Genomic DNA, 26,838 nt, shown 5'->3' on the forward strand with positions numbered 1-26,838 from the left:
AAAAAAAAAAAAAAAAACTAAGAAACAAATAATTGGCTTGAAAAAAAATCTTGACTTCGTCAAAATACGAAAGTAAAGTTTGCCATAGATGTCTGCATTTTCAGATTCATTGACTAATGCTAGCAAAAGAGGGATACGCACTAAGAAGATATTTCACCTTCTTTTGGGTCCATCCTCTGCTAATCACTCTTGTTTTTCAGTTCTAAGACAATTTAAATTCATGCAAAAAGAGTTGAAGTCTCTACCAAAACTTCAATTTTGATCATAAAGAATCCTAGAAACAAAATCACTATACATTCTTAAATATCTGTATGCTAGGCATTTGCTTCATTAATAAAATATCACAGTTACCTGATAATATTTCAAATGTGGGTATTCGATGATGACTCTCAGTATGAGCACAGTGAGCTGGTCCTGCAGCGCCACTCTCTGCTCATACGGAATGCCCGGAGGAAACCGCTTCAGTGAACGATTCACATCTAATACCACCTGCAGATATTTAGTTTCAAATTTATCATAGCTAATTAAATGCGGAGATTCTAAGATTCATTGTTTGATAAAAACTTTCCATAGGAAAAAAAGTTTTTCTTGAATCTACCTCAAGTTGACAATGTTACATTTCTTATGAGATATTAGTTGGTTTAAGTTAAGTCTATTTAGCATATAAATATCATCATCTCATACCGGTTCCCACCAAGGAATGTGAGCTGATTTTAAATTAGAAGTCATTAAGATATAATAAATACAAACTTGGTTATATTCAACATGTGTGGACAATTCATCAAGTGAAGGAGGTTCCGTCATCTCCTCTCGAGTTACACCAACAAGCAGCGGCCAAATTCTTCTCCTGTATTCATCTGTCACACAGGAAATTAATTCATATAACACCTAAACAGACACCAAAGCAACAAATTTATATTGAATATATAAAAAATGTTGTATTATTTTTCAAACATATCGTAAATAAGCTATGACATTGTGGTGAGTGAACCATAACACCATTAATTAAAAATTAAGACATAAATACCTGCTATTAAACCTCCTTTGCTTTTAGCAAAATGTTGCCACTCTTCTATGTTCACGATATCAGGGTTTTCCAAACATCTCTCCATTTCTTTCCGTTTTGCAGTCACGTCAGGATCCTCGAATTCAAAATCTTTAGAAGAAACATAACAAGTGATATAATAACTACACTCAACTTATTACTTTCAAGAAAAGACACAGGTGAAAAAGACACTAATCAGGTAACTGAAGTGGTAGGATAATATTGTTATAGGTCATTGAATCCTAAGAAATACTGATTGTTTACAATACCTTCGTCGAATTTAAGCTCGGAAGGCGTAGATATGTCATCAATATTTTTCGCATGATTCAAGTCGATAGAGTTATTCTTCGTCGGCGGTGAACAGTTCCCATTTAAATTACATGTGTCGCCTATGTTTGATTCTTGATTTTTATCTTCCATTGTAGAAAATTGAGATTTATTCGAGAAAAAACATTACACCATCCTCTTCCTTAGAACGTGATGACACTTCGTTTTACGTTTGTTAACATACCAAATGTCACGACTAAATACATCATTTAAAAACTTTTAAAATTCACATTATTGGTTTGTGAAATATAGTATAGTTGAACTTAAATACTCCTACAGCAGTAATTGTCCTTTATACTATTTTAAAAGTACAAAAAACTGAACTTAAAAAAGTTGAAAAGAGTTAAAATCCCGATTTTTGAACGAGCCTGTTTCCTGAAATGACAGAAAAGTTCCTTTCTACGCAACAACTCAACATGAGAAATCTAAAAACTAAACGATTTTGTTTTAATTTTTTGTCACAAATATTTGGAAAAAAAATTGACAATGTCATTGATAACCATCTGGATTAATTAAAATCATACAAAAGTGATTAAAAAAAGGATAAATTTCTTATGAGTATCTCACCTTTATTCAAATGGAATTAAAAACTATTCCGGATAACTCCAAAATCAGACAAATTGAGGATATTATAGATATTCAAAAGGCTAACGGAAATATTAATGTTCGGCAAGTGGCTTTTAATTTGATTCCTAAAACAGATAGTAATATTTCGGCGAATTTGGCAAAGAGCTTAGATTCTGGATTATCAAAACTGAAAGCTAACATACTTAAGAATAACAAAAAGGTAAGCCACAAGAGGAATCTAAGTCCTTCACTAGATGGAGCATCTTGGCCTAGTGATTCAGACGTCACAGTACTGAGAATGAAACTGTATTTAACCCGCGCGGTAAAGAAAGATGTGGGTAATGTGATCCCAGGAGACGGACTCCATCAGCAGGACAGCTCGTCTATGATTAATTTAGCAACACTTATGATGAATTCTCAGTCTCCGTCGAAACAGAATTTAAATATCGAAGAGTATCTATTACCTATTAATTCATGGGAACAAAATATGAAACCAGAATCAAATGAGTGTGTAAAGAAGAAAAGGAACACACATTTCCCCCGAGATAATTTCCAGTTACCACATGTTTTGAATATACCTGATAATTTTCGCTATACACAAAATGAATTATGTTTAAGTGACAATAATCTAATGTTTGGTAATAATATTAAGGCTAAATTGGCAAGATTTTTGCGTTTATACTTTTGTCCTTGTTGTACATGTTTATACAATTTGGAAAATATGCAAAACGAACCATCATCGTATTTCACAAAAAAAGTAACGTTCATGGATGGCAAAAGTTCTTGAGTGTCTTTTTTTTCTAATAATTTCAAACCAACAAAAGGTTAATGTCTTTAATTAAAATAAAAAAATAGTTTAAACCTGTTTTATTGAAAAACTGAAACGTCCTTAATAGACATGCGACATTTAATAATAGAGGAAATTAGTCAACGATTGAATGTCAACTATAATTGAGTTTACATGCGATTTAAATATTTATGATATAATAGCTTACATTACCTTCATGATTTTAAACAATACTTGTCAAGGGCGGCAAAAAATATTGTGGTAATTTAACAACTAGACCCACTGTCGTTACTTCGTAATATAGGCAAAGATCTAGGCGCGAAACTAAAACGGAAAATTTCGGTCATCTTGGCATAAAGGTTTTTATTCAGTTAACCTGTTTAAGATAGTTCGTGCTAATTTAAAAAAAAACATATCGACGAATTGAATACCTCCTTCTTTTGGGAAGTCGGTCAAAAAAGTAAAGTGAGCCCTCGCAATAAATTTATCGGTTCATTATAACCTAGATAGATTTTTTAAGTGCAACATTACATCACTGTATTAAACCGTCCCAATAAACCAGTTAATATTTTCTTTATTTGCTACTGATCTCGAATAAGTTCTTAAAACATGATAATTGCGTCAGCGAGCACTTTGGCCACCGCATTGTCGTCGATTAAATTGCTTTATGATCACTTTCGACTTTTCCGACATCCGCGAATCGATCGGTCACTTCACACTTCAGTGGCAGACGAAATTAATTTTAAACTGCCAACCGTTTGAACACTTCCTTTATACCTATATTAATTTGAAAATATCTTCGTTTCTGTAGTTAACATTTTTTTGTCTTCTAAATTCTCTAAACCAAATACATTTTTAATAATAGACAATAGTAGTTGTCCACAACTTCGTTAATCCCAAACTATCAAAAAAAAACAAAGTTGGTGTTTCTCAAATATTTGTGCGATTTTTATTGAATTCATCCGATTCGTTGTATTATTGGCAAACAGTTGCATTTCTTTAGCCCCACATTGGCTTGGCGTCGCGTAGCCAGCGCCTCGGCAAGTTATAAAGCGCAGAGAAAGCGCGCCGTCCGCGCAGTCTCTTCCCGCTCGGCCGCCTCGCTCCGGCCGTTTCGCGCGCTTTTCTGACAGTTCCTGTGTTGCTACACGACGAAATTAGTGAATTAATCAAAAATGAAAATAAGGTAAATATAATTATGTCTTTACGGTCTATGATTTTTAATAGTATTTTTACGTTTTGTTCTAGTTAATTCTGTTAATACGATAATTAATATATTTCTTTCTTGGGTATAAAATAAATAGTAAAAATTCATGAAATTATGTAAAAAAACTTTCTTTTAAATTTAAACAGTTATCTATTTTATTAATTGAGCGTTGTCTAAAATAATAACAAATGCTTTTAATTGGTACTTTCTCTTTCTACAAACGATATACATATGTGCATACTTAAATGAATTAAATACGGTTATCTTCTTAATTACGCTATAATAAACATGAAATGGATACGTAAAGTATGCAAACGTATTCTTTATAATATTAAAAACACTTTCGCTACAATTTTGACTTTCACTATGACTTGTTACATTGCTCTATAGTAATGAAGATCCTTTTAGAAATAAACATATCATATAGACTATATTTTGACCGCGACGTCGACCGCGCGGAATTAATACATATTTGCCAGTAGCCTCTGCGTATAACTATGTTCTACATCTGTGCTAAATGTACTCGAGATTTATTAAACCGATTAGGAGATACAAAGTAATACAGATCCATCAATGCATTTGTATTTTTATTATAGTGTGCCAGTATAATTAAGCGTAATTTAGTACTATTTAGGTTTTAATATCGAAGTATCTATTAATCAATATCTAAAGAGTATTTATAAAACGGAGCAACTTCTAAGTGTTGTTTAATACGCGGATTGATTACGATGTAATCGTTGATTATGATCAGATATGCAAGCGAATTATGTCTAACGTAAGTTCATAATTGCGAGCAACAAAAAGTATCAGAATTATTCAATAATGCAGCAATGTATTCAATAACAAATCATCCGAAAACGGAAACGTACTGTGTGTTACGGATATTGTAGTAATGAGCTCTAAAAGTGAATTATTTAAATACTAGCTTTAGCACCCGACTCCGTCCGCGTGAAATTAAAAAACAAAAAACTAAAATGAGTAACCTATGTGTTCTTCCAGAATATCCTCTACATCTACACCAAATTTCATAGAAATCCGTTCAGCCGTTTAGGCTACAAACTCTAACAAACATCCATCCATCTAAACTTTCGCATTTATAATATTAGTAAGATTATAAATGCGAAATTTTAGATGGATGGATGGATATTTGTTAGAGTTTGTAGCCTAAACGGCTGAACCGATTTCGATAAAATTTGGTATAGATGTAGAGGATCGTGTCGAAGAACACATAGGCTACTCATTTTTGCTTTTGTAATCCCAAGCGGACGGAGTTGCAAGGGAAAGCTAGTATAGTATAATTGACTCGGTTTTAAGTTTATTCTAAGCAAATGCAATTTGAATGGTTACTTTTCTAATCTTTGTCGTTTCGATTTATAAATTACTCTTTATTTAAACTTAGCGCTAATTAAGGAATAGTAATTCTAACTTAGGTCTTATTTACATTGATGTTATCATCACCAGTTAACTATACCGTTCCCACTGATGGGTTCGGAACCTACCCTAAGAGAAATTGATGTCAATTGTCTAAAAAATTCCATTTTAATCGAGCATATTCATTGCTTTAGCATCCTGCGTTAACAAAAAATCAATTTGAAGACAATTGATGTTTATTTTGTCGTAATTTAAAAACTAAACTTATCTTTAGTGAGGATCTACAACAAAGTTGAATTATTATAGTCATGACATTAATTATAACTAGCTGTTCCCGTGCGGCTTCATCCGCACTAAATTATGAAAATTTTATTTTGTTGTTTACGTAAGTGTAGGGCTCTTTAATAAAAAAATAATTATTCAAAAATACGCTGTACTTGCTGACATCTTAGGCAACAAAGTGTGTGCTTACGCTTTATTATAATATTATAGATAGCTTTATATCAGCTAAACAAAATAAGAAGGCGATTTTTTGTGTTTATTTTTAGCATAAAATATTGCGACATAAAAATAAGTGCGTTGTTTTATACAAGGATATTTTTATTCCGGATTAAAATAAGGGCGTGAGTCAGTTTTTTAATTTCTTCCTTAACAATTCATTTTTATTATAATTACTTAGCTTATAAGTAAAAGGGCAAGAAAAGAAGGGCGTTAAATAAATGTCTTACAATAATTCTAAAAAAGTCAAAGTCACATGTCCTTATCGAAGGTTTTTTTTTTTATTTTATCTTAATCTTTGACAAATCATTACGTATTCGTAATAGAATTCAAAGGAATGGATCATGTTACGGTTTGGGTTGTATCCCAAATGATATATATAATGTCTTGTTTAGACCCAATACCCATAAATTAAAAATAACCTAAATAAATTACATGCTTTGACAGATAAAGGATAAAAAAGTAACCATTGACCAAAGAATAAGATTCAGGTACATGAATATTGGCTGAACAAAGGATTAAAAAAACTTCGATCAGATAAAAGTTGACATTTAGAGCAGTTAGTTATGTTTTTGTGGTTACCTGAGACCTAAAGTTTTCGTGTTTTGAATTATTTATGGTATTTTGCAACTGGCCAGATACAAAAACTTATAGATTAATAACACTTAAAAGTTAGGTATTCCATTTCAGAGAAAATATCCAAACACGATTTAAAACATTTTATTGCTAAAGCTTGAAGATTTTGCAATTAGGTATCCAAAACCAAATAGAAATTAGTAACTTAACATATATAGACAATGAATAATTCATTTTTAGGAAATAACTTTCTTTGATTTCACTTGACACTGGCCCAATCCGCTGTGGGAGAGCCATAAACAAGAAATAGAATAGAATTCATTGATTTTAAGTGTTCTTACATCTAAAAAAAAATTTGAACTTGACTTGGTATTTCATAAAGGCGACAATTAAGAAGAAAATAAATAGGGATGGATTTTAGTCTTTGCTATTTCAGGTTGTAATCTATCCCTAATTTATGGGATAAGTTACTAAATAGATATTCTTACTTCTCACTAGAAATGCTAAATTTAGAGGGATGCATGGATGTTTGTAAGTTTGTAGCCTAAACGGCTAAATGGATCTCCATGAAATGGAATAGACGTAGAGGTTAGTCTGGAAGAACACTCACTTTCTACTTTAGATACGCTGCCACTTTTATTTTTTTAAATTCCATCCGCGGACGGAGTCGCTGGCTAATCTAGTTTTAAATAAAGCGCGGTTGATGTGGCGGGCAATAGTAAACTGCCCCAGCTTCGTATCATCGCCGATAACCAAAGCTTAGTAATGTATTGCGTAAAACTTAATGAATTCACGTGTTACATAGATCAAGTCTCGTTATGGTAGGCCATGTTTAGCCGAGTTCGTCTATTGTCTGTCTACAGTTTTGTAGCGCGTGATTATCTTTTTTTAATGACGTTTTGAATTTAAAACAATGTTTATTATCTGTTTTGTAACACAGTGAGAGGTGAGCGTGTTGGGATAATTATAAAATATCGTTGTAAATCTCATTAGATTAGCATTTGTGATACAATCTTGGTTTGGATTTGTTATACATACATTTTACTTTTCTGGTCTACATTTGGGTAATTGAAATGTAAAAATGCACATTTTATGTTTGTGTTAGGATTCTTTCCTGTCTTTCAATGTAAAATGCAAATAATTTTAAAGAAATTACGTTGTTTATATTTTTTTTTATAAAATTGTGTTTGTTCTTAAAATCCAATGATAAATGTTACTATGAAAGGCGGATCTATATTCACAAAAATATTTAAACGTAATACATTACGAGTACAATTTCCTTATAGTTGTGTTATTTGATACCTTTCCAATGTTACGCAATGAGAACACGTGTTTAACATTCGTAATGAGAATAAATTTGGTAACATGTTCACGATCGTACAAACCAAAGAGTACGGAGATGCCATGCAATTTTGTTATAGATTTCACCTTTGTCTCGCTTATAACTAGCTGTTCCCGTGCGGCTTCACCCGCATGAAATTATGAAAATTGTATTCTATTGTTTACAATTGTCAAATTATCAATTGCAAATGTCAAAATTACATGACATGGTGACAAATCATGGCAATCTTGCTTTCTTAATGTTGGCAGCAACTTATGGTCTCATTCCCACATAAGGGTTTTTATCCAAAATATTTACCCCCTAAGTTCAATTGCATGAAAATATATAGCCTGAAGCGTGGTGTAAGTGTAGGGCTTTTTATTAAAAAAAGGATTATACAAAAATATGTTGTAATTACTGACATCTTAGGCAACAAAGAAGTGTGTGTTTACGCTTTATTATAATAGTATAGATAGAAATAGATAAGTATAGAGTATAGATGTAGTTTTTTAACCTACAAAGTTTACTTAAGGATACTTAGTTTTGCAGTTTGAGCAAGGACACAAATATTATTGCTTATAAATCCTTCTTGTCTCTCAGAGGCAAAACTTTCTAGCGTCGGAGCGACGACCGTATAGGAAGGTCGCGACTTCGTATCTGACTTGGGTCAATGATTTACTTGGAGTTGAAGCATTTATACAAGAAAATCGTTATACATTTTTTTCTAGCAATAATTAACTAGTTATATAGAAAGTAACAGCCGTAATCTCAACACACCTGCGTTGGTATTGTAAGACATTTGACATTATTAAAGCCTGATTATTTTTATTATTATTCTATTACACAGAAAAATGTAGAGCTTTTATAATTTGGTTGAAAAAAATGCATTTTATCGTTTTATTATTTTCGGACAGTAACATATCTTTGAAATTTGATTTAATAGTGCCAATAACAAATAAGTGCCCTAGCTTTGAGAATTTTAGATAACAACCCATTAAATTCTTTATTTTTATACATTTGATAGATAACTTGAATTTTATTGTTTCATATAACATGGCAAGTATGTATATACGCAATAGACATTTTTTATATTATTAAGTGCCGTCTCACATTGATAATAACTTTATATAAAACTGACTACAGCTCGCGTCTTCGTCCGCGTTAAAATAAATTGTAGCCTATGTTACTCACTGATAGCGTAGCTTTTCAATGGTGTACGAATTTAAAATTTGAAATCGGTCCAGTAGTTTTTAAATAAATAAATAATAAAACCTCTTTATTGTCATCATATAGAAACATTTACATACAGTGAAAATATTTAACACAAAAAAAAATGATAACAAAGGGCTGCAGGCTCAGCGTGTACCACATGGGCAATGCCACGAGGAGCTGATTTTCAGCCTGTCCCTGTAAGCCTTTTGAATTATTTCAATACATACAAAAATACAAATCTTTCCTCTTTATAATATTAGTATAGATATCATTAGCATCAGTCAAATTAGAAAATAAATGTAACCATAGTATTTATGATAATCTATTAGAAATCTGGTGATTATCGTTACTATGTTTGAGGTTATTTTCTGTCAATATCAATTCAAACAGTAGTCGTCTAGGTATCTCTACGCGAGTGTCTCCACTAGTGTTAGTGTTTTCTCATAGTGAGGTTATCTTGCGTAATTTGTACGAGGTAGAACCCGTTTTACGTATTTGCAACTGAACGTATGGAAAACCATACCTTGTTGTTCATTATATCTTCCTTATACAATATACAGGATGTCCCAAAAAACATGCAAATTGGAACACTCTTTGCTTAAAATGTATAGATTTAAACTAAATTACCTCTAAGGCAGTCCCACCACTGGCTGATAGAGGTTCAGATAGCAAAATTGCCGTCACCAAATCCGATATTTCCGTTATATTTTTTACGTTGTATTGTTTACTGACAATTTAAAAGAATTGTGGGACAGGTCCTAAATGTTTTATTGTTGACGCTAGATAGCTTCATAGTTTATAGTAAAGCTACAGACGCTTAGTTTAAAAGTGCGTGTGTAGACATAATTTTAAGTGTCCATTGAACTGATCAGTTTAGGGTTTTACTTAACATTTTTTTTCAAATAAGTAATTCGAAAAGTATTTTATAAAACTTGTTTTACTAATAACATAAATGATGATTCACTTCCCGTCAAAAGAAAGTGTAACGCTAATTAACAATCGCGGATTGCATGCTCATATAAACATTTACATAGTATTATGCGCGTATTGTTGCAATTATTAACAAATTAGAAGACAATTACTGCATCGAATAATTATGGAAATTTGATGTAATAAAATCCATTTTTAAATGTTGGATGACACACTAATGCCAGGAAATCGCGTCAAATTTTATTGGTAGTTTATATTGCAGACATAAACTTAGTAAAATTAAAATGGATACTTAAACTGGCCCTAAGTCAGGCAACCAACTACCCAAAAGGAGGTTATCAATTTATCTGTCTTATCTATCTTAAACACGGTGCAACCAATCTTGTGCGACAATTACGCAATGTGATCTCCACAATAGATTCAATGACAGTACAATTTGTGTGCGCGTGTGAATCAAATTCACAATAATGTGATCAATTCACAGGGATCATTGCCCAATGCGTTCGCGCGCATCTTGACAGCTGTCAAGGCGGCCATCTTTACAAATAAGGGCAGTGACGAAGTGCGAACAATAGTCGAAATAGAGTAAGTTAAGTAACAAAGCATTAGTCAACTTGTTACTATTTGATAAAACCTGACCTTGCTTCGTGAATGAACCATTTAATTAAAATTAAAATATACGGCCAAGCTACATTGAACACTTTTTGTTACCAAGCTCGGTTCTAAAGATCTTTAGTCACGGACTTTCGATTGTTTGAACAAGCTGGATTATAAAAAACATGGCAAATGGTGTATTGAGTGAAACAAAATTATGTATGTAATACAGATTAAAAAACTTTAAACGGTTTATTATGGTTTTTCTATGTCTTTACACAACGCAAAAAAAAGCTAAAATTGCTTATTAATTAAGATATAAGCATGTTACAATACTTTATCGGTATAAAAAATTGAAACAGATAATTAAATTTCATTTAGATGCAAAATAGTACGTTGTTATGCGTACAAGGAACCGCCAATTTTGATACTTTACGAGTGTTCGAACCATAAACAATGACATTACAAGATTAATAGTAGTATTGTAATGGAACGTAAGCATCGCATCGTGCAGAAGTAGATGCAAATCATAATCGCTGCCGACTGTTGCAATGGGATGGGAAAATACAGGCAAATACGATACCTTACGCATAACACAAATACACAATACAAACAATGCGTACTCAATACGACAGCATTGTGATCTAACACTACAAGTAAAAAATAACAACCGTATAGGTATCAAATAAATTACAAGAAAAACCTGTCACAATTACAAAAAAAAAAGATTAAAAAATGGCTTAATTTATAAATTACGTTATGATCTGAACGAAACATTTTTGTAAATATTTTGCAGATAATAATTTAAAACAAACCAGATAAAACAAAAAGTCTGTTTTCTCAGGTTTACGCAGTGAAAAATTAGTAGCAGAAACTACTAGAATGATGTATAACCTTCAATAAAGAAATCGTATCAATAATGAATAATGACCGACAGAAATAGATACAAGCCAACAATCACAACGACTCCTAATCTATGCAGATTCTCACCGGAGACGTTACACAACATCCTAAAGTGAAATCTCTATAGATAATTCACATCAGCACGCGATAATTTGTATTTGTGATGAACGTAACACCGGATGACTAGGCTAGTATTGGAAAAAATTAAACCTCATTGTTTATAATCAATCATAATCGATTCGGAACAATTAACTGATAAATACTATGTAACAGATAGTTTCTAATATATGCTGAATAACTAAAAAAACGATTTTAAGTTACTCTTGCAATATCGGAGATTAAATCACAACAAAAAAAACTTTCTAAATGTATAAAACAAGACCTGCAGTGAACGAGCCTAATTTTTTGCTTTATTCCCTTTTGTAAAAACAATATAAACGCAATAAAAATACACAATATTCGGACTAAATCTTATTATTTAAAATCAAACTCTCAGAAAATAAAATTTTAGAGGTTAACGATTGGCAATAGCTTAAAAAATCTAACATTTATAATGATTCAATATTGAATAATACAGAGACCTAAAAGTAACAAAACAATACACTTTGACCGTCAAAAGGTGTTAATAGACCAGGTATTGCTTAAGCTGACCTGATACTCGTATTTGCAAGGCTCGTAGAAAACTTTTTACCAAATTGCAATAACAATATTTGTTTTTCTGATGAATTGTTAGCAAGATTGATTATTTTTTCTGATACAAATGATTGTAAAGATACTGAGATTATGTTTAAAAAACAAAATAAGGTATAAAACAAGAACCAATCCACCTGTCTAAAGTTCTACAATACTTATTTAGTCATGATACGAGTCTTTCTTACTATATTTGTAAAGAAAGCAATTAGATTTAAAAGGCGTGACGTTTCAACAATCAATTAATCAGAAAGAACTTGACCCCGAAGTATCGCGTGACAACGTAACGCGTGGAACGGAACGCAACCCGCTTGGCGCCAAATCCGAAACAAAACAATAACGTTCGTGATACGAATTACGGTTAACGGTCACGATTGTACAACACATGTATAAACTGTTTTAAAACGTTATTATACGAAAGTATTTTAAATAATTATTCTGTGTTAAACGATTTATGACAGAATTGTTTGTAATTTGAGACAAAATGATGTAGGATTTTAAGAAATTGATTTTATAACGGATATAGTTGACATAAGATTCGTCGCTCTAAACATTAATTAGGTTGACAACTAATTTGATAAAGTGATTAATCAGCTATATTTTGTAACTAATTTTGATCGGCAAAACATCGATTAGAAACGGTGAGAATTACTTTCACAGCTGACTGGAGATTATTTATGTTGTTTCCACAGACGCAGAAAACCGGTAAAATTATTGTACAAATTACAGAAATGTTACAAAATATTGTATTTAACACGAATTGATATTAGCCCAACATTAACCGGTAGCTGTCACGGCCCAGATATGCCGTTGTTTTTTTTTTATCTGTGCATTTTAGTGCACAAGCGTAATAGACACGCAAGATAACCATTCACGTTTCGATGGTTCTGATGGAGACAACATGTACTATAAAATTTTAAACTAACAATAAGAACTTAATTAATTTAAAATTATCTGAATGGCTCAGTGCTGGCCATAGATTCTTCAAAAAAAAATTAAATTGGTGAAACAAGTACTCACAAGTGAGAGTTTTTTTTGACCGTTTATATAATAAAATTTTGTAGTAGTAAGTAACCAAATTAAATGTTTTTTTACTCAACAATTATTTACTTGTCCCAAATATTCCGCGATGTTTATTTCTCGACATCATTCATCAACTTGCAACGTAATAAAGTCACATTTAAAAACCGGATTCGAAACGTAAAACTTTTTCTGGGAGATATAAAAAAAATGGCTACATCATTATTTATGGCACCGACATTATGCAACGATATTTTCTCTTCACGTCCACATACGCAACGCGAAAAATATTAAATGTCCCGCAGCTACTTGCATAATAATTAAAAGCTCGTAAAACAAGCATGGACATAGCAATCACTTTTATTTTTAATCATAACCTTAAAGTTTATGCTATCTATACTTCTATACTAATATTATAAATGCAACAGTTTAGATGGATGGATACAGTTTGTAGCCTAAACGGCTGAACGGATTTGTATAAAATTTGGTATTGAATATAAATGTAGAGGATAGTTTGGAAGAACACATAGGCTACACACTTTTATTTTTTTAATTGCACGCGGACGGAGTCGCGGGCGAAATGTGGTTTAAGAAATAATTTGAAACAAGATAATATTTAACATATCAGTTAGGGATTTGTAACCACGATCTCAAACTTAAAAGCTATCGAGGAATTTAAAATACGTATGATTTACGAGATCCGCTGCTAGTTTCCGCCTAAAAAAACTGTATCCTACTCAAGCCCGAAAATAGACTTTGTAACTCATTTTTTAAATGTTTATTACATCGTTTTAAACTCTACAAAAAGATCTTTTAATAAATTGTATGAATTAGCAAAAGGTTAAAGTCTGCTAGATGCTGAATCATTCATTTTGGGTGAGGCTTGAGTTAAGGACAGTGAACGGTATGATGAAATAGCTAACATAAAACTAACATGTTTTAGCGTAGAAATACCAAAATACGACACCATACGGTTATCTTTCTGATGCCTTTGTACTTATTTTCATGTTAAAAATAGTCACTACTTTTCACTCTTTAATTTTGAATTAGAATAGTAGAGAAGGAAACATTAATTAGACATCATTAACATTCCCAAAAATGTAACACGTAACATCCCGTCACATTGTTCAAAACACATTTGTTCAACATGTTACATATACGTGATGTAACTGTTCACTTAATTAAGTCTTGCCGGCCGCAAGTTGACGTCGCCTTACTCATGATATAGTAACCTGTCTTGCGACCCACATCCCAGCACACCTGACTTGACACACCCAATATCGGCTTCCTTACGCGATAACATTTCTATCTTCGATTACACAAAAAAAATCTTCCACAGGTTTTCTTACGGGTATATACCAATTTTATAAAGAGGAAAGATTTGTATTTTTGTACGTATTGAAATAACTCAAAAACTACTGGGACGATATCAAAAATTCTTTCACCGTTAGAAAGGTAATTTATCTGTGACTAAAAAAAGAATAATAAAAAAATGAAAAAATGTAACATAGGTCATATTTTTTTCATTTCTTTTCATATTTTTAAATTACACGCGGACGGCCGCGTGACATTTAAAAATGATTCCGTAGTCGCAGGCAAAAACTAGTTTCAATATAAAATGTTGCAAATCAATTTCTAGATCCCACCAAGAGTCTTAAAAGAACCAAAGTCGATTCAGCCACTAATTTAGGGAGATGTCATGCTCAATATTGAGGAAACGGTTTACTTTAAAAACAAAACCAAAACCAGTCTACATTGTTGTCTCCAGTCAACTTTTTGCTGTGACACGTGAAAAGGCAGTCCAAACCGTTCACTCCCTGCACGGATAAGTGCATACAGCGTGGAGCAAGTTCTTCAATCGTCAAATTAAATCGGTTGCAACCGCATTCGTTACGTAACAGCCCTACACGTGAGGTGCAAGACAACGTTTATTTTTGAGAAATTGCCAACATTATGTAACGTAGTGTATTGATGGCTACTGTAATTGCATTCAACATAAGTGCATATTCTGGTAAAAGTCCAATCATGATGGTCTCATAATTACTTTAAAATATCTATTGAAATGACTAGTTAATATCTTTTGTTCCGTTTAATTTTCTGTTTTATTATTTACTAGCTTTAACCCGCGACTCTGTCCACGTGAAATTTAAAAGTAATAAAAACATATAGCCTATGTTACTCACAGATAAGTTACCTTTCTAACGGTGGAAGAATTTTTAAAATCGACCCAGTAGTTTTTGAGCCTATTCATTACAATCAAACAAAGATTTCTCTTTATAATATAAGATGGTATAAACAATATATGTTTTACTGCAGTTGTAATTGAGCGAAAAAGTAAGAAAATGTCAACTACGATCAATTAATTTTTTTTTAACAATCGCTTTTAATGTTATGTGTTTTTAAAGTTAATAAATAAAAATAGCGAGTAGTATGTGTGGAATTATTGTTTCTAGAACACTCGCACAACACGTACTTCTGTGTGGGATTTGCGAGTAATTGCGAACATTCCAGAGGTCTAAATAACATGTCATAATTTAGAGGTGGTTAGACGTAATTTTACGAAGGTATTCTGACAGATTGATTATGTGCATTCAGTGAGACCGTCTTCATTACCGACGTATGTAGGTAATATGTTCTGTTCTCAACGTTACTAAAATCTATGATAATGTTATAAAGAGAAAAGATTTGTATTTCTGTATGTATTAAAAAAACTCAAAAAAACAGTAGGCCGATTTCAAAAATTCTTTCACCATTAAAAAGCTACGTTATCAGTGAGTAAGACTGGCTATATTTTTTAATTTCACGCGATATCGCGAGCAACAGCTATGACTTAAAAGTTTCAATTTTATTAGCCTAGTTACGGTTTATCTCAACTGTTTTTAGCTTGCAGCTTTATGTAAGGATTGGTGTAATATATTCTATTATATTCCAGATGGTGTGTATTGTTGGGCGCGGTGCTGGTACTCGCCGCGGCTGCCTCCGAGGAAAGCGAGGATGGTGTGCCTGACGCAGGAGTCGACGGTGACGAGGAACTGGCTTTAAATGAAGAGGTTCACATTTTTTTAAACTTTAAGTCATTTATAGAGAAAACAACCATGTGTCTATTAAACCTAATTGGTGTAAGACATCTGTTGTTGCTTTTAATGTGTTTTTAGTGTTATATTGCGACGCATATAATGTTAGAAAGATTTACAGCAAAAAGATTCTCATGCAAACAATTGCCTTGTCACAACAGCCAGGACAGAAATATTAATATTAAAGATGTATTTGAAATATCCATTGACTTTCTCCTTTTAGTTAATCTAAAATCTGTTAAACGATACGCATAAGATTAAACCAATCGAAAGTGACTGAACGCACGTCCGTCTAACGCTAACATCGAATACTAATTTATCTCTTTACAATCTCTTTTGAATGCTTTGTATTCTTATCTATATTACATCTTACTGTAATCAATTTAAACAATTTTCTAAATCAAGAAAGAATTATATTACAGTGCTACGTGAGTTGATCATACTCGTATGTCTTTGTAAAAGACATCGACGCGTTTTGTAAATTTTTCTTTCAGTTTTTTATCTCGAAGATATATGAATTATGAATTTAAAACTAAAGCTTTAAGTACGTAAACCAATGTTGTTATTATACCCATAATAGAATTGTCAAAATAAATACTCTGTTTTCTTGTTCGTATCTCATTTTAGGATTAAAATTTTATAACATACAAATGCACTATAAAATAACTAAATAAGTTATGACATGTTTCGTTACTAGTGATTAAGCGCATAGACAGGCGTTATAGCTTAGCGTGGATATCTCTGTTAGTAATTTAGTTAATAAGCAGTACACATATTTACTGATACTAATCGTAATTAGATTGATTTTGTGTCTCATAAGAATCTACTTCCAGCTTATACGACTTATAAAAAATTCAACAATGATCCGACGGTTTTTAAATTATATTTACTACTGGGAAATTGACAATGTATTGAATAGACAACGAATTTGTCCAAAGGCTTAAATAACAATTTGATTAACAATCCTTTACGCAGAAATTAACCGATTCGATTATAAATTCTCTTTGTTAATATAAAGAGTATTGCATAATAACTTCAATAGAGTTAAGTGTTAAAGTAAATACATTTGTAAGTTAACATGTACACAGAGTTGTCCATTAGTATTGTGCAAACCGCCTATGTCAATATTGTCTAAGGAAAAGTTTATCTTGAAGCGTAAAATTAAAAAAAAAAAACAAAAGTATAGCCTATTCCAGACAATGCTCTATGTCTATTTCAAATTGTATCTAGGGAATTTTTACTAATATTTCTTGTACATTTCCGACATTCTAAGCTTGTGCTAGGATATCGTTTACGACAGTAGTCCAATAGCGGAATACAAACCCTCGATCACGTGATTTGAAATATAATACGACTAACCATTAGTCTATTGGCGTTTCAATATTGCAATGTTCATTTGATACTAGCGAATATGTTACATATTTTTGACATCAAAAACTGAAATTAAATCGTCTTCATTGAACCGTGCTCGCGGACGAAAAGTAATTTAATAGCCGTATCAAAATAAAACCGAAAGTAATTACAATCATGTCACTTTCTAAACTGAATCTATAGTAAACATATTGAAGTTCCGCGGAGCGTCAAATTATCGCAAAAACAAGTGCAACAAAAGAAATGCACTTTCGACTTTCACTGACGCCAGCTCGGCCGACGACCGCTAGTGGGCGCCACAGACATCAAAACTAGCTCGATATTTTAATTACTAACTAAAATCACTTATATACATTCCAATTTAGATTAGATCTTTATTTACAAGGTTACGCTGTTATAAAGTATGTCAATTTGATGGTATCTAACCTTCGATATGTAAGTATGACTGAGAAAACCCTTATAGTATTATCACGCAATTTCTAAATCTAACTGTTCTTTTAATAGTCGATCACTTATTTAAAACTAGTTTTCGCCCGCGACTCCGTCCGCGTGGAATTGAAAGAAACCAAAGTGAATAGCCTATGTGGTATGTTCTTCCAGACCATCCACTACATCTATGCCAAATATCATCGCAATCCGTTCAGCGGTTTAGGCTACAAACTACAACAAACATCCATCCATCTAAACTTTCACATTTATAATATTAGTAAGCAGTAATTTAACCAGTAGTTAACACTAGTAACTGATAAATCTAATTAATAAAAGTAATTGTGATTTATTTTTTTAATTTGCAAAAATTAAACGCAGCAAGTGTAACAGGCCTGCATTTTTTAACAGTTGCCAATATAAATGAGGTAATATTATGTCGTCTTACATTACAATGGAATGAGATTCTAACAAAAAGGTTGAATAACATTGTAACGCACGAACGCACTTTGAGTTTTTTTTTAAACTTGTTAAACGCATTCGTAATGCGAAAGCGGTTACGGACATCGGAAATTAGTTTTTTAGATATTAAAGAATGCTAATAAATTACAATTCAAGATTAAACAGGACTAAGTAATCTTCGAATATAAAGAGATAGTCGTTACATGTACTCCATATATTTTGCAATGCCAAAAAAACGGTAGTTTTTCAAATCGTAGATTTTTTTATTTCGTAACACGATCGAAGGAAAATTACTCTTTATCTTTCTTATAGCTCGGATGTCAAACTTAAGGGCTTAACTTTGGCTATTAAAATTAGTTATAAAAAACAATTAGGGCATTTCCCACCACTGTCTGATAGAAGCTAAGATTAAAAAATGACGTCACTGTCAGATAAGGCAACAACATCCGATATTTCCATCACAATTTTACACGTTGGATTGTTATCAGACAATTTACAATTTGGTGGGACAGGCCCTTAGTCTTGTGTCATATGCATGCATTCAATAATAAACTTGAGCGACAGCACGTGGGCTAACACTGACACCCACTAGCGTCTGTCATTCTCAAGGTGAAATGTAATTAGGCAATAAGATTGAACACTATCGTGACTCTTAATACGATGCCTAGGCTATATCATTGCTGCAATTTTATATATAATCGAAAGCATTATTTAAAGGTCCTTATTGTAATACAAGGCTACGGCTTAAAGTATTGCGAAAACATAATCTAAATGTGGTTTAAAAGAGTTCAACAATATCAACTTGGACATTATTTCAATTCAAAACAATTACCAGCTAAGATATCCTTAATCCTTTTTATTTTAGCTAATAATATTACAAAAACATAATTGTTATTATCGTAAAAATAAATAGGTACAATCTCGGCAGAATTCATATTAATATAATTTATGGTAATTGTTAGGAAACAAGAAATCTCCGTCCGCGAGCGTATACTCCGGCAGCTTTCTCCAATGCGTTACCGAGCGGGTTCCGGCCGACGCCGTCGCTGGCTGAGCTGGCTGGCTACCAACAGCGGCCGCAAGAGCAGCAGGAGTACGTCGTGGTACCCACCAGGCAATACGAGGATCAACGACCACAGCAAAGAGCGCCGCATAGAAAAGTAAGTGAACAATTAATCGATTACTTTGATTAATTAATTATTGGCTTAAATATATATGGCCTAGTCACCCCGTATTAGGGTAGGCTCCGAGCCCCTCGGTGGGGACATATAGTGAGCTGGTGATGATGATGATGATGAATTAATTATTTCATTTGTTATAATTGAATAGTAAAGTGCAACAATCATAATTTTGAATTTCAACGTTCGATATCTTCACTTGCTTCAATTATTGTCACGCAATAGTTTGAAGAATTTCAACTCAAATTATTTTCAAATCATATAAAAGTTGTTGAATAAATAAAGTCAATTTCGTTTACAATAACAGATTGACAAATAATCGATAAACTTTCACTGAAATTGAATTAGCGGTAGTCGGAAGAAATTGTGAATAGCCGTGGTAATTTTTAATAGATGTTTTTATGCTCGCATTTAATTAAGAGTGGTAAACAATAGCGGCACGATCCGTTCACATGAACTCGCATTAACACGCGACTTTGATACTTTTCTTGTCGGTTTCTGTTTACAAATATAACTGGCTGTTACAAATAAAACGTTCTGTTTCTATTGTTCAAATGTTGGAAAAGAAATTTAAATTCATTGAACGGAATTAATTCAAGTGAAATCTAACATCAACAAAAAGAATAAAAACCAAATAAAATTGAATGACAGTGAAATGTACAGTTTTTGGGAACAAAAAAAAGCTTCGTAGTTAACTGTTTTGGTTATTTTGTAGTTTGTTCAATACAGACGAATTGAGTATCTCCTTCTTTTGGGAAGTCGGTCAAAAATAAAAATAAAGCAAGAGAAATAACAGAATCAATCTTAACATGTTACAGCCACAAGACCAACGTCCAGTTAAACTGCAGCAGCAACAGATCCAGGAAACAATAGAAGAGGAAGAAGAAGAAGAGAAAGAGGAACCAGACCGTCTGTCGCAGCTGCTGCAGCAGTCCAAGTTCAACTGCGTCAGCAAACAGACCGGCTACTACGCGGATGAGGAGCTCAACTGCGAGGTCTTCCACTACTGCCAGGATAATGTCAAGCACTCTTGGATCTGTCCTGAAGGATTCAGCTTCCACCAGGTTAGTTAACTTGCTCGAAAGCTTAGATGGATGGATGGATGTTAGTTTGTAACCTAAACTGCTAAACGGATCTCGATGTAAGGGATACATTTGTAGGACAGTCAAGAATACATAGGTACCTGACTAATTTTTTTAATTCCACGCACACTGAGTCGCGGTTGAAAGCTAGTTATAAATTATAATTATTTAAATTTTATTATAGCACTCTATACGATAGATAAAGCATCTGGTAAACAAATAAACAGACAAAAAACCAATATTCATAATTCAAAATCAATAACTCCGACTTCATGACACGCTGGAGTTAACACGAAAAGAATGAGAACAAGGTTTACACACATACATCTCCAGAAAACAAACTGATAAGGTAAATTTTAAATTTTCATCGATGTGTTACTATGCAGGTGCACCTGATCTGCATGCCGGCGACGCAGGAGAACATCTGCCAGAGGTCATCGAAGTACCACTTCGTGAACGACTACCTGTACCGGCCCATCAACCAGGAGGAGGTGCAGCGCAAACCCAACGTCTCCCTCAAGTACTCCGACAGGTTTTACCCCGCGGAGGTCTACAGGGACGACAGATATGAACAGGAAGAAGAAGAGGAAGAGGTTTGTTTATATAAAAGAAAACATCTATTATTGCTTTTCAATCAATTTACGGTCAATACATGCCTAAATACTAAAAACTTAATTTATCTAATCAGGTTTTATTTCGTTTGAAGTATCGACAACTGACCAAATATACAAACAAAAAAATGGGCTTATACAATGCAAGTGATTGTCAGTGAACTGTGTAATAATAGGTAGAATTTGGTACTATTAATGGACAAGTCATTTGCTGTGATAGTCTCTTTTGCATCTAAATTCAAAGATCAGTATCCATTCAAGTAAAGGTCAGTGTAGTCTATGGTAATCCATCTATCTATCTATCTAGTCTATCTTAGGTTAGGCTCCTTCAGTGCGTATTGATGATAACTGCTTGCTTGTTATAGGATGATCGTCGCACAGCCGCGCCTCAGCCTCAGCGTGCGGTACCTCGCCCGCAGCAGCCCCAGGTGTTCCGTGCCCCCGAGGAGGTGAACATCCCGCTGGTACAGCGCCGCCCGCAGCGCCCTTATGAATTTGACTTCTAAACTTCTAACAAATGTTAAGTGAAACTGGATTTTAACCAGAAATATTAGCGCCTGATTAAATAAAACAGCAATATCAAAAAGACATAACCTTGAATATTTTAGCTGCAGTTTAAAACGCATTTCATGTTCTTTATAATCTGTCACTTGATTTAAATATGGCGGCGACCTTTCAACGTTACCGGTGCTATTTATAAAAATTTAATTTTAACACAGAGTTGATTACTTGATAATTAAGATTAAACGTTATTTATCTGTACAATAAAATAATCATTCGTTTTAAGTTACAAATTAGTTGTAAGCTAGTCTTCGATGTAATGTTAGGATAAATAAAAGACAATTCTAGTACGATTTTGTTTTATTTATTGTTGCTGTCATTTGAATCAGAAATATCGTAAACAATGCATTAATTTTGTGGTCAATAACGGTTACAGACTATATAACAGAGTGACATGTGCGACCGATGGGGCCTTTGCCGTCGGTGGTGTTTGCTCCGAATTTCGCAATACACTCCTTTTCGGTGCACTCACAGGTCTCTTCTGGACCGGGACGTCTCCCTCGGTACTTGGAACTATCTGTTTCTGGGAACAAAAATACACATAATATGTAGCTACGCAACGCTTAATAATAATAATATAGATTTACTCATTTTTTGTAATAATACACTTACCATTATCAAAACATGCACAAGCTCTATTCGTCTGCTTGGCGCTGGAAACAAAAAAATGTTGATTTTGTAAACTTGAAATTCTTATAGCACGTGAGATTAAATATGTCATAAACCCGTGGAAAGAGACAACAATAGTAAAGGCTGCATCGAGGATTATCTAACCGTCTCTAGTTGCAATTTAAACTCAAATGGTACAAAGATTTTGTATGGTAAATACTTACGATGCGACTCTAGATGATGCTGCCGAGGCCGTCCGAGCGCTGTCTGATCGCTTGTCCAGACCTAAATTAAATTCAAACATCAAACACAACAGGGACTCACTCTTACATAAGATCTTTCGCCAAACGAAAAATCGCCTATCATGTTATCGTCAGTATATTATAATATTCAGGAAAAAGTAAATCTTACCTTTATCTTCACTCTCATCTCGTGAATGTTTATCACTCTTTACACTACGTTTCGAGTGATCGGATCCGGCAGACGTCCGGCTCGGCATAGTCGTTCGAGACGGATGCGCTGAAGCGTTGGCGACCGCGACAGCTCCACCTCCACACGGTTGTCTGAGTTCCGATGTCTGTCTGGAGCCGAGTTCTGGCGTCCGTCGAACTTCGGAGGTTAGTTTCGGTTCACCTCTAGATGTGTATTTGGAAGCGTCCTTAGTAGTCCGTCGTTGTTCTTTCATACGTCTCGGTTCCTCGACAGGTTTTTTCTTGGATTCGGGCTCCCATTTGGATTCATCTCCAGGTACTTTTTTGACTTCACGTTTACGTTCGTCCTCAGATATTTGTTTAGTTTTCGATTTATGTCGTTTACTTTCAAACAATTTTTTGAACTCAGAGCTGCGAGGTTGAGGTTCAGAAACACCCCCAGTCTTGAGCTCCAGTGATAGTTTGGGTTCACAGATTGGTTTAGTTTCCTTCTTAGCTGTTCTTCTGTATCCAAATGTTCGTTTAGATTCATTTTTAGGTACCGGTTTTCGTTCAACTGTTGGTTTGGATTCGCCTTTGTTTACATCTCCAAGTTTTGGCTCATTTTCAGCTCCGTTAAGCTGTTTGGACACGAGATCATGTGTTTGACTGACTGATCTGGGTTCAACATCTGCCATTTTTGTGGGTTCAGTTGTCTGCCCAGGCGCATGTTCAGATGTTGGTGTGATTTTGCAGGGTTTAGGATCATCTTCAGATTTAAGTTCAATCAACCGACTACTTTCGATGTCAGATGAAGTTGGCGCATCATCAGATTTACCGGATTCATTTTCGGGCTTTCGCTTGGATTCGGGCATCCGTTTGGATTGAGATCCAGTTGCCAATCTAGGATCATCCAAAGACATTCGTCTGGGTTCGAAAATCCGTCGTAGCTCAGGTTCAGATATCCGTTTGGGTTCATCTTGCAATATTTTCTTAGGTTCGGATAGTAGTTCTGGTTCGGATGTTCTTGCAGGTTTACATTCGTATAGAGATGTTACTTGTTTCGCTTCTGGTTTAAAAGGCCGTTTCGGGTCGTCGTCGCATTCTTTGTGTCTTAAAGCAATCTCTGAAGGCGTCGATTCACATTCTTGTATTCGTTTCGATTTAGGTCTCGGTTTGAGTTCAACCATTCGTTTCGTTGGTGAATACGACGGCATTGGATCTTCTTCGCATAAATGTTTGAGTTTAAATGACCGTATTTTATTGTATGCCCGATTGAGTTCTGATTCTGTAGGCTGTATGGCTTCAGAATCACAAGATGGTCTGCGACCGGGTTCCCGTTTACCGGGTAATATTGAAGATATCCAGCTGCTGCCTGGCTGTCCCTTTGTGGAAGTTAGTGAATCTGGAGTTAAATGAAAAGGTTAAGACTAATTAAAAATAACATTTATCTCTCTGTCTTATATTACGGTAGAATCTGCAGCAAAACAAAGAAAAAAACACCTTAATAAAACGGAATCTAACTTACGATTTTAACTTAACTAAACGATTTGCGTTCGATTAAGTAGAATTTTACCTGATCGTAGCAACGTTTCTGGCCCCTCTTTATGAGTTTCTATTCCAAGAATTTCTTCAAGTTCTTCGATTTCCTCTTTTTCTGTCAACTTCTTTCTTCGTACAACGGGCCGATCGAGTACTATAGTTTTTGGTATATCAAATTCAGGAAGATTGTCCTTTTGCATTTTCGTTTTCATTCCCATTCCCATTCCAAACTTCAAACTCTTTTTCTAAAAGTAAAAAGTTGACTATATTACGAAATAAATTCAAAATCGTGTTAGTCATTTAAATTATTTACTTACAGACGCGGATTTCGGTATCGATATATCATTTGTTTTTAAATTAAGCAAACGCTGCATTTTCTTCTCTAATTTGTTATCCTTTATATATTTTTCAATCAGTTTTCTCTTCTGTGCATAGAAACTGGATAGATGAAAAAATAGTTCAGATTTTAATACACATATTAGAGTCTCTAGATGTGTTAGAAGACCTCGGGACGTGGTTTTGTGATAAATTCCAGTATTGTTATTTGCATTACAATTAATTTACAAAACTAAATACATATAAACCACTCTTCTTAGTTGTTTACTTGAAACATACTCATACTAATATTATAAATGCGCAAGTTCAGATGTATGGATGTTTGTTAGAATTTGTAGCCTAAACTTCTGAACTGATCTCGATGAAATTTGGCATAGATACAGGATAGTTGGTCATGATATTTTTATGATGGTTCTGTGAAGACCTTATGGTGAAAAGATAGTTCATTTGTGTTATTACCTCATTATAAGTTTAAATGTCAGATAAATTAGGTTATGCTCAAAAGTACATGTCAGAATACCTCAATTCGCTGTTATTAAACTGTCAATTGAAAAATTAAATATTAAAAACTTCATACGTACCCGCTCTCTTTGACCGGGGTTAGGAAGGCCGGGCAGTGAGACGTGCAGAATTCCGGCCCTCTGCCCTTCACTGTTAAATCGATAAACTGTTAAATGTTTTTTATTTGAACACATAAAATAAAGGCAAAAGAAAAAAGTTACATAGTGTCACCACACACCCACAGCTCTACCTGATGGCCAATCCTTAGGTGTTGGGCCGAATTTGGCTATCATTTGCCTCTACTTTTCTCGATTCCCAGATTGACACAATAGTTTATGAGTGTATACTCACGCTGTCCGCATTCCGCCAGCTGTTTGGAGATCTCAACCTCCGCCTCGACGGCCGCCGCCAGCCGCGGGATCAGCGTACCATCTGGGTTTTTGGTCGCTTTTCTATACGTATCCACAGGTATGGCTGAAAACACGAACAATATTTTAGAGATCAAATTCGTTATCCAGAATGGTATAAATGGAATTATTAAAATTACAATGTTATATAATAAATAGACATTCAATAAGAAAATGTATTACACTCTGGTAAATTTCCTTGTTTGAGCAGATGCGAAGTGCAAATGCAAGGTTCGACGGGGCAGTAGCACTGCTTGGGTAGCGGCGCCGTGTGCCACTCGATATCCAAGCACGGGTTGCCCAGAACGCTCTAGAACGATTAGAAAACTGTCTGTAGTTTGTACTTTCGGTTTATAATTTGCCTAGGATCGTAGACTCGGCAAATTGAAAATCGAATGAATTTACAGGTTAGAACGTTGGTGGCGACGACTAACATTCTTGGCTGATGTGCATTTATGCTAAGTTTTTCTTGTGTTTCTTTATTTATTGTGTTCTTACCTCTCTTGGATTATATCGACTTTCAACGACTCTGTAACGCCTCGCCTGTTTCTTTAGTTTTTCAATAACTCGGTCAGAATTGTCAATGAAATGCCTCTCATACTTTCTATCTTCGCAGTCGTCCGACATTTTAATGCATAAACGAGGTCCTAAAAACATTGTTATTACAAATAATAAGTAAAAAGTGTTAATAAACACAGATAAAACCACATGCGCCACAGATCTAATTTAAAGTAATCGACGCAGATATAATGTGAAGACCTCTTCTAAAGGAACCCTCCAGTGTAAACTAAATAAACTAACTTAAGAAAGGATTCTTTTAAAGCTTTAAGTCAAGGCAAGTCAGGGAATCGAGGGTTGTTTAAGTTGAGGTATATAAGTTACAATAGGTTCCATTACGAAAAGTTTTCGATACTTGGTAATGTTTGTCTAAATGTGATATTACGTACTACATACCCTTCCTATTTTATTTCAAAGTATTGTTAAATCTACTGTAACTAATTATAAAGCTTCATTTTACTGTAATAAATTCCATTAAGCTATGGATATCAAGGCTATGGATTTAGAGGCGAAAATTTCGTTTCAATTTTCACTTGACTTGCATTTTAGGCTTGAAAATTTTGCGGGCTATTTACATTTCTATCCGAGTATTTCATAATAACAGTTTTACATTTTCAAATTAGCACAAATGACAGCTGCCAGAAGTCAAAAACTGAAGGATG

At 33.8% G+C, this 26,838-nt stretch overlaps 3 protein-coding genes across 3 annotated transcripts in view; 1 reads left to right on the top strand and 2 right to left on the bottom strand.

Annotated features, from left to right (window-relative positions):
• The window catches only part of LOC106101271 (TBC1 domain family member 20-like), an 8,526-nt gene extending 6,893 nt beyond the window's left edge, over positions 1–1,633 (bottom strand). Inside the window, exons 1-5 of the mRNA XM_013280436.1 lie at positions 1,315–1,633; positions 1,028–1,156; positions 751–857; positions 352–489; positions 246–250 (exon numbers count right to left, since the gene is read on the bottom strand). Coding sequence (XP_013135890.1) covers positions 246–250; positions 352–489; positions 751–857; positions 1,028–1,156; positions 1,315–1,465 — 530 coding nt within the window. The 5' untranslated portion in view covers positions 1,466–1,633. The remainder of the gene's footprint in view (positions 1–245; positions 251–351; positions 490–750; positions 858–1,027; positions 1,157–1,314) is intronic.
• Positions 1,634–3,782: 2,149 nt separating this feature from the next.
• LOC106101403 (transcription factor SPT20 homolog) lies at positions 3,783–22,103 on the top strand. The gene is made up of 6 exons (XM_013280634.1): positions 3,783–3,912; positions 15,981–16,098; positions 19,344–19,541; positions 20,378–20,623; positions 21,028–21,234; positions 21,618–22,103. The coding sequence occupies exons 1-6, from the start codon at positions 3,902–3,904 to the stop codon at positions 21,756–21,758; spliced, it is 921 nt and encodes a 306-aa protein (XP_013136088.1). The 5' UTR covers positions 3,783–3,901; the 3' UTR covers positions 21,759–22,103.
• LOC106101402 lies at positions 22,102–26,274 on the bottom strand. Its single transcript, XM_013280632.1, has 10 exons — positions 26,117–26,274; positions 25,802–25,928; positions 25,563–25,685; positions 25,292–25,361; positions 24,692–24,812; positions 24,409–24,619; positions 22,834–24,237; positions 22,647–22,707; positions 22,426–22,466; positions 22,102–22,336 (listed from the first exon to the last, which is right to left on the bottom strand). Exons 1-10 carry the CDS (start codon positions 26,243–26,245, stop codon positions 22,191–22,193), a joined length of 2,433 nt encoding a protein of 810 aa, XP_013136086.1. The 5' UTR covers positions 26,246–26,274; the 3' UTR covers positions 22,102–22,190.
• Between the last annotated feature and the right edge of the window lie 564 nt (positions 26,275–26,838).

The sequence above is a fragment of the Papilio polytes genome, unplaced genomic scaffold, assembly GCF_000836215.1.
Source record: "Papilio polytes unplaced genomic scaffold, Ppol_1.0 DF823991.1, whole genome shotgun sequence".
In the NCBI taxonomy this organism is placed as follows: domain Eukaryota; kingdom Metazoa; phylum Arthropoda; class Insecta; order Lepidoptera; family Papilionidae; genus Papilio; species Papilio polytes.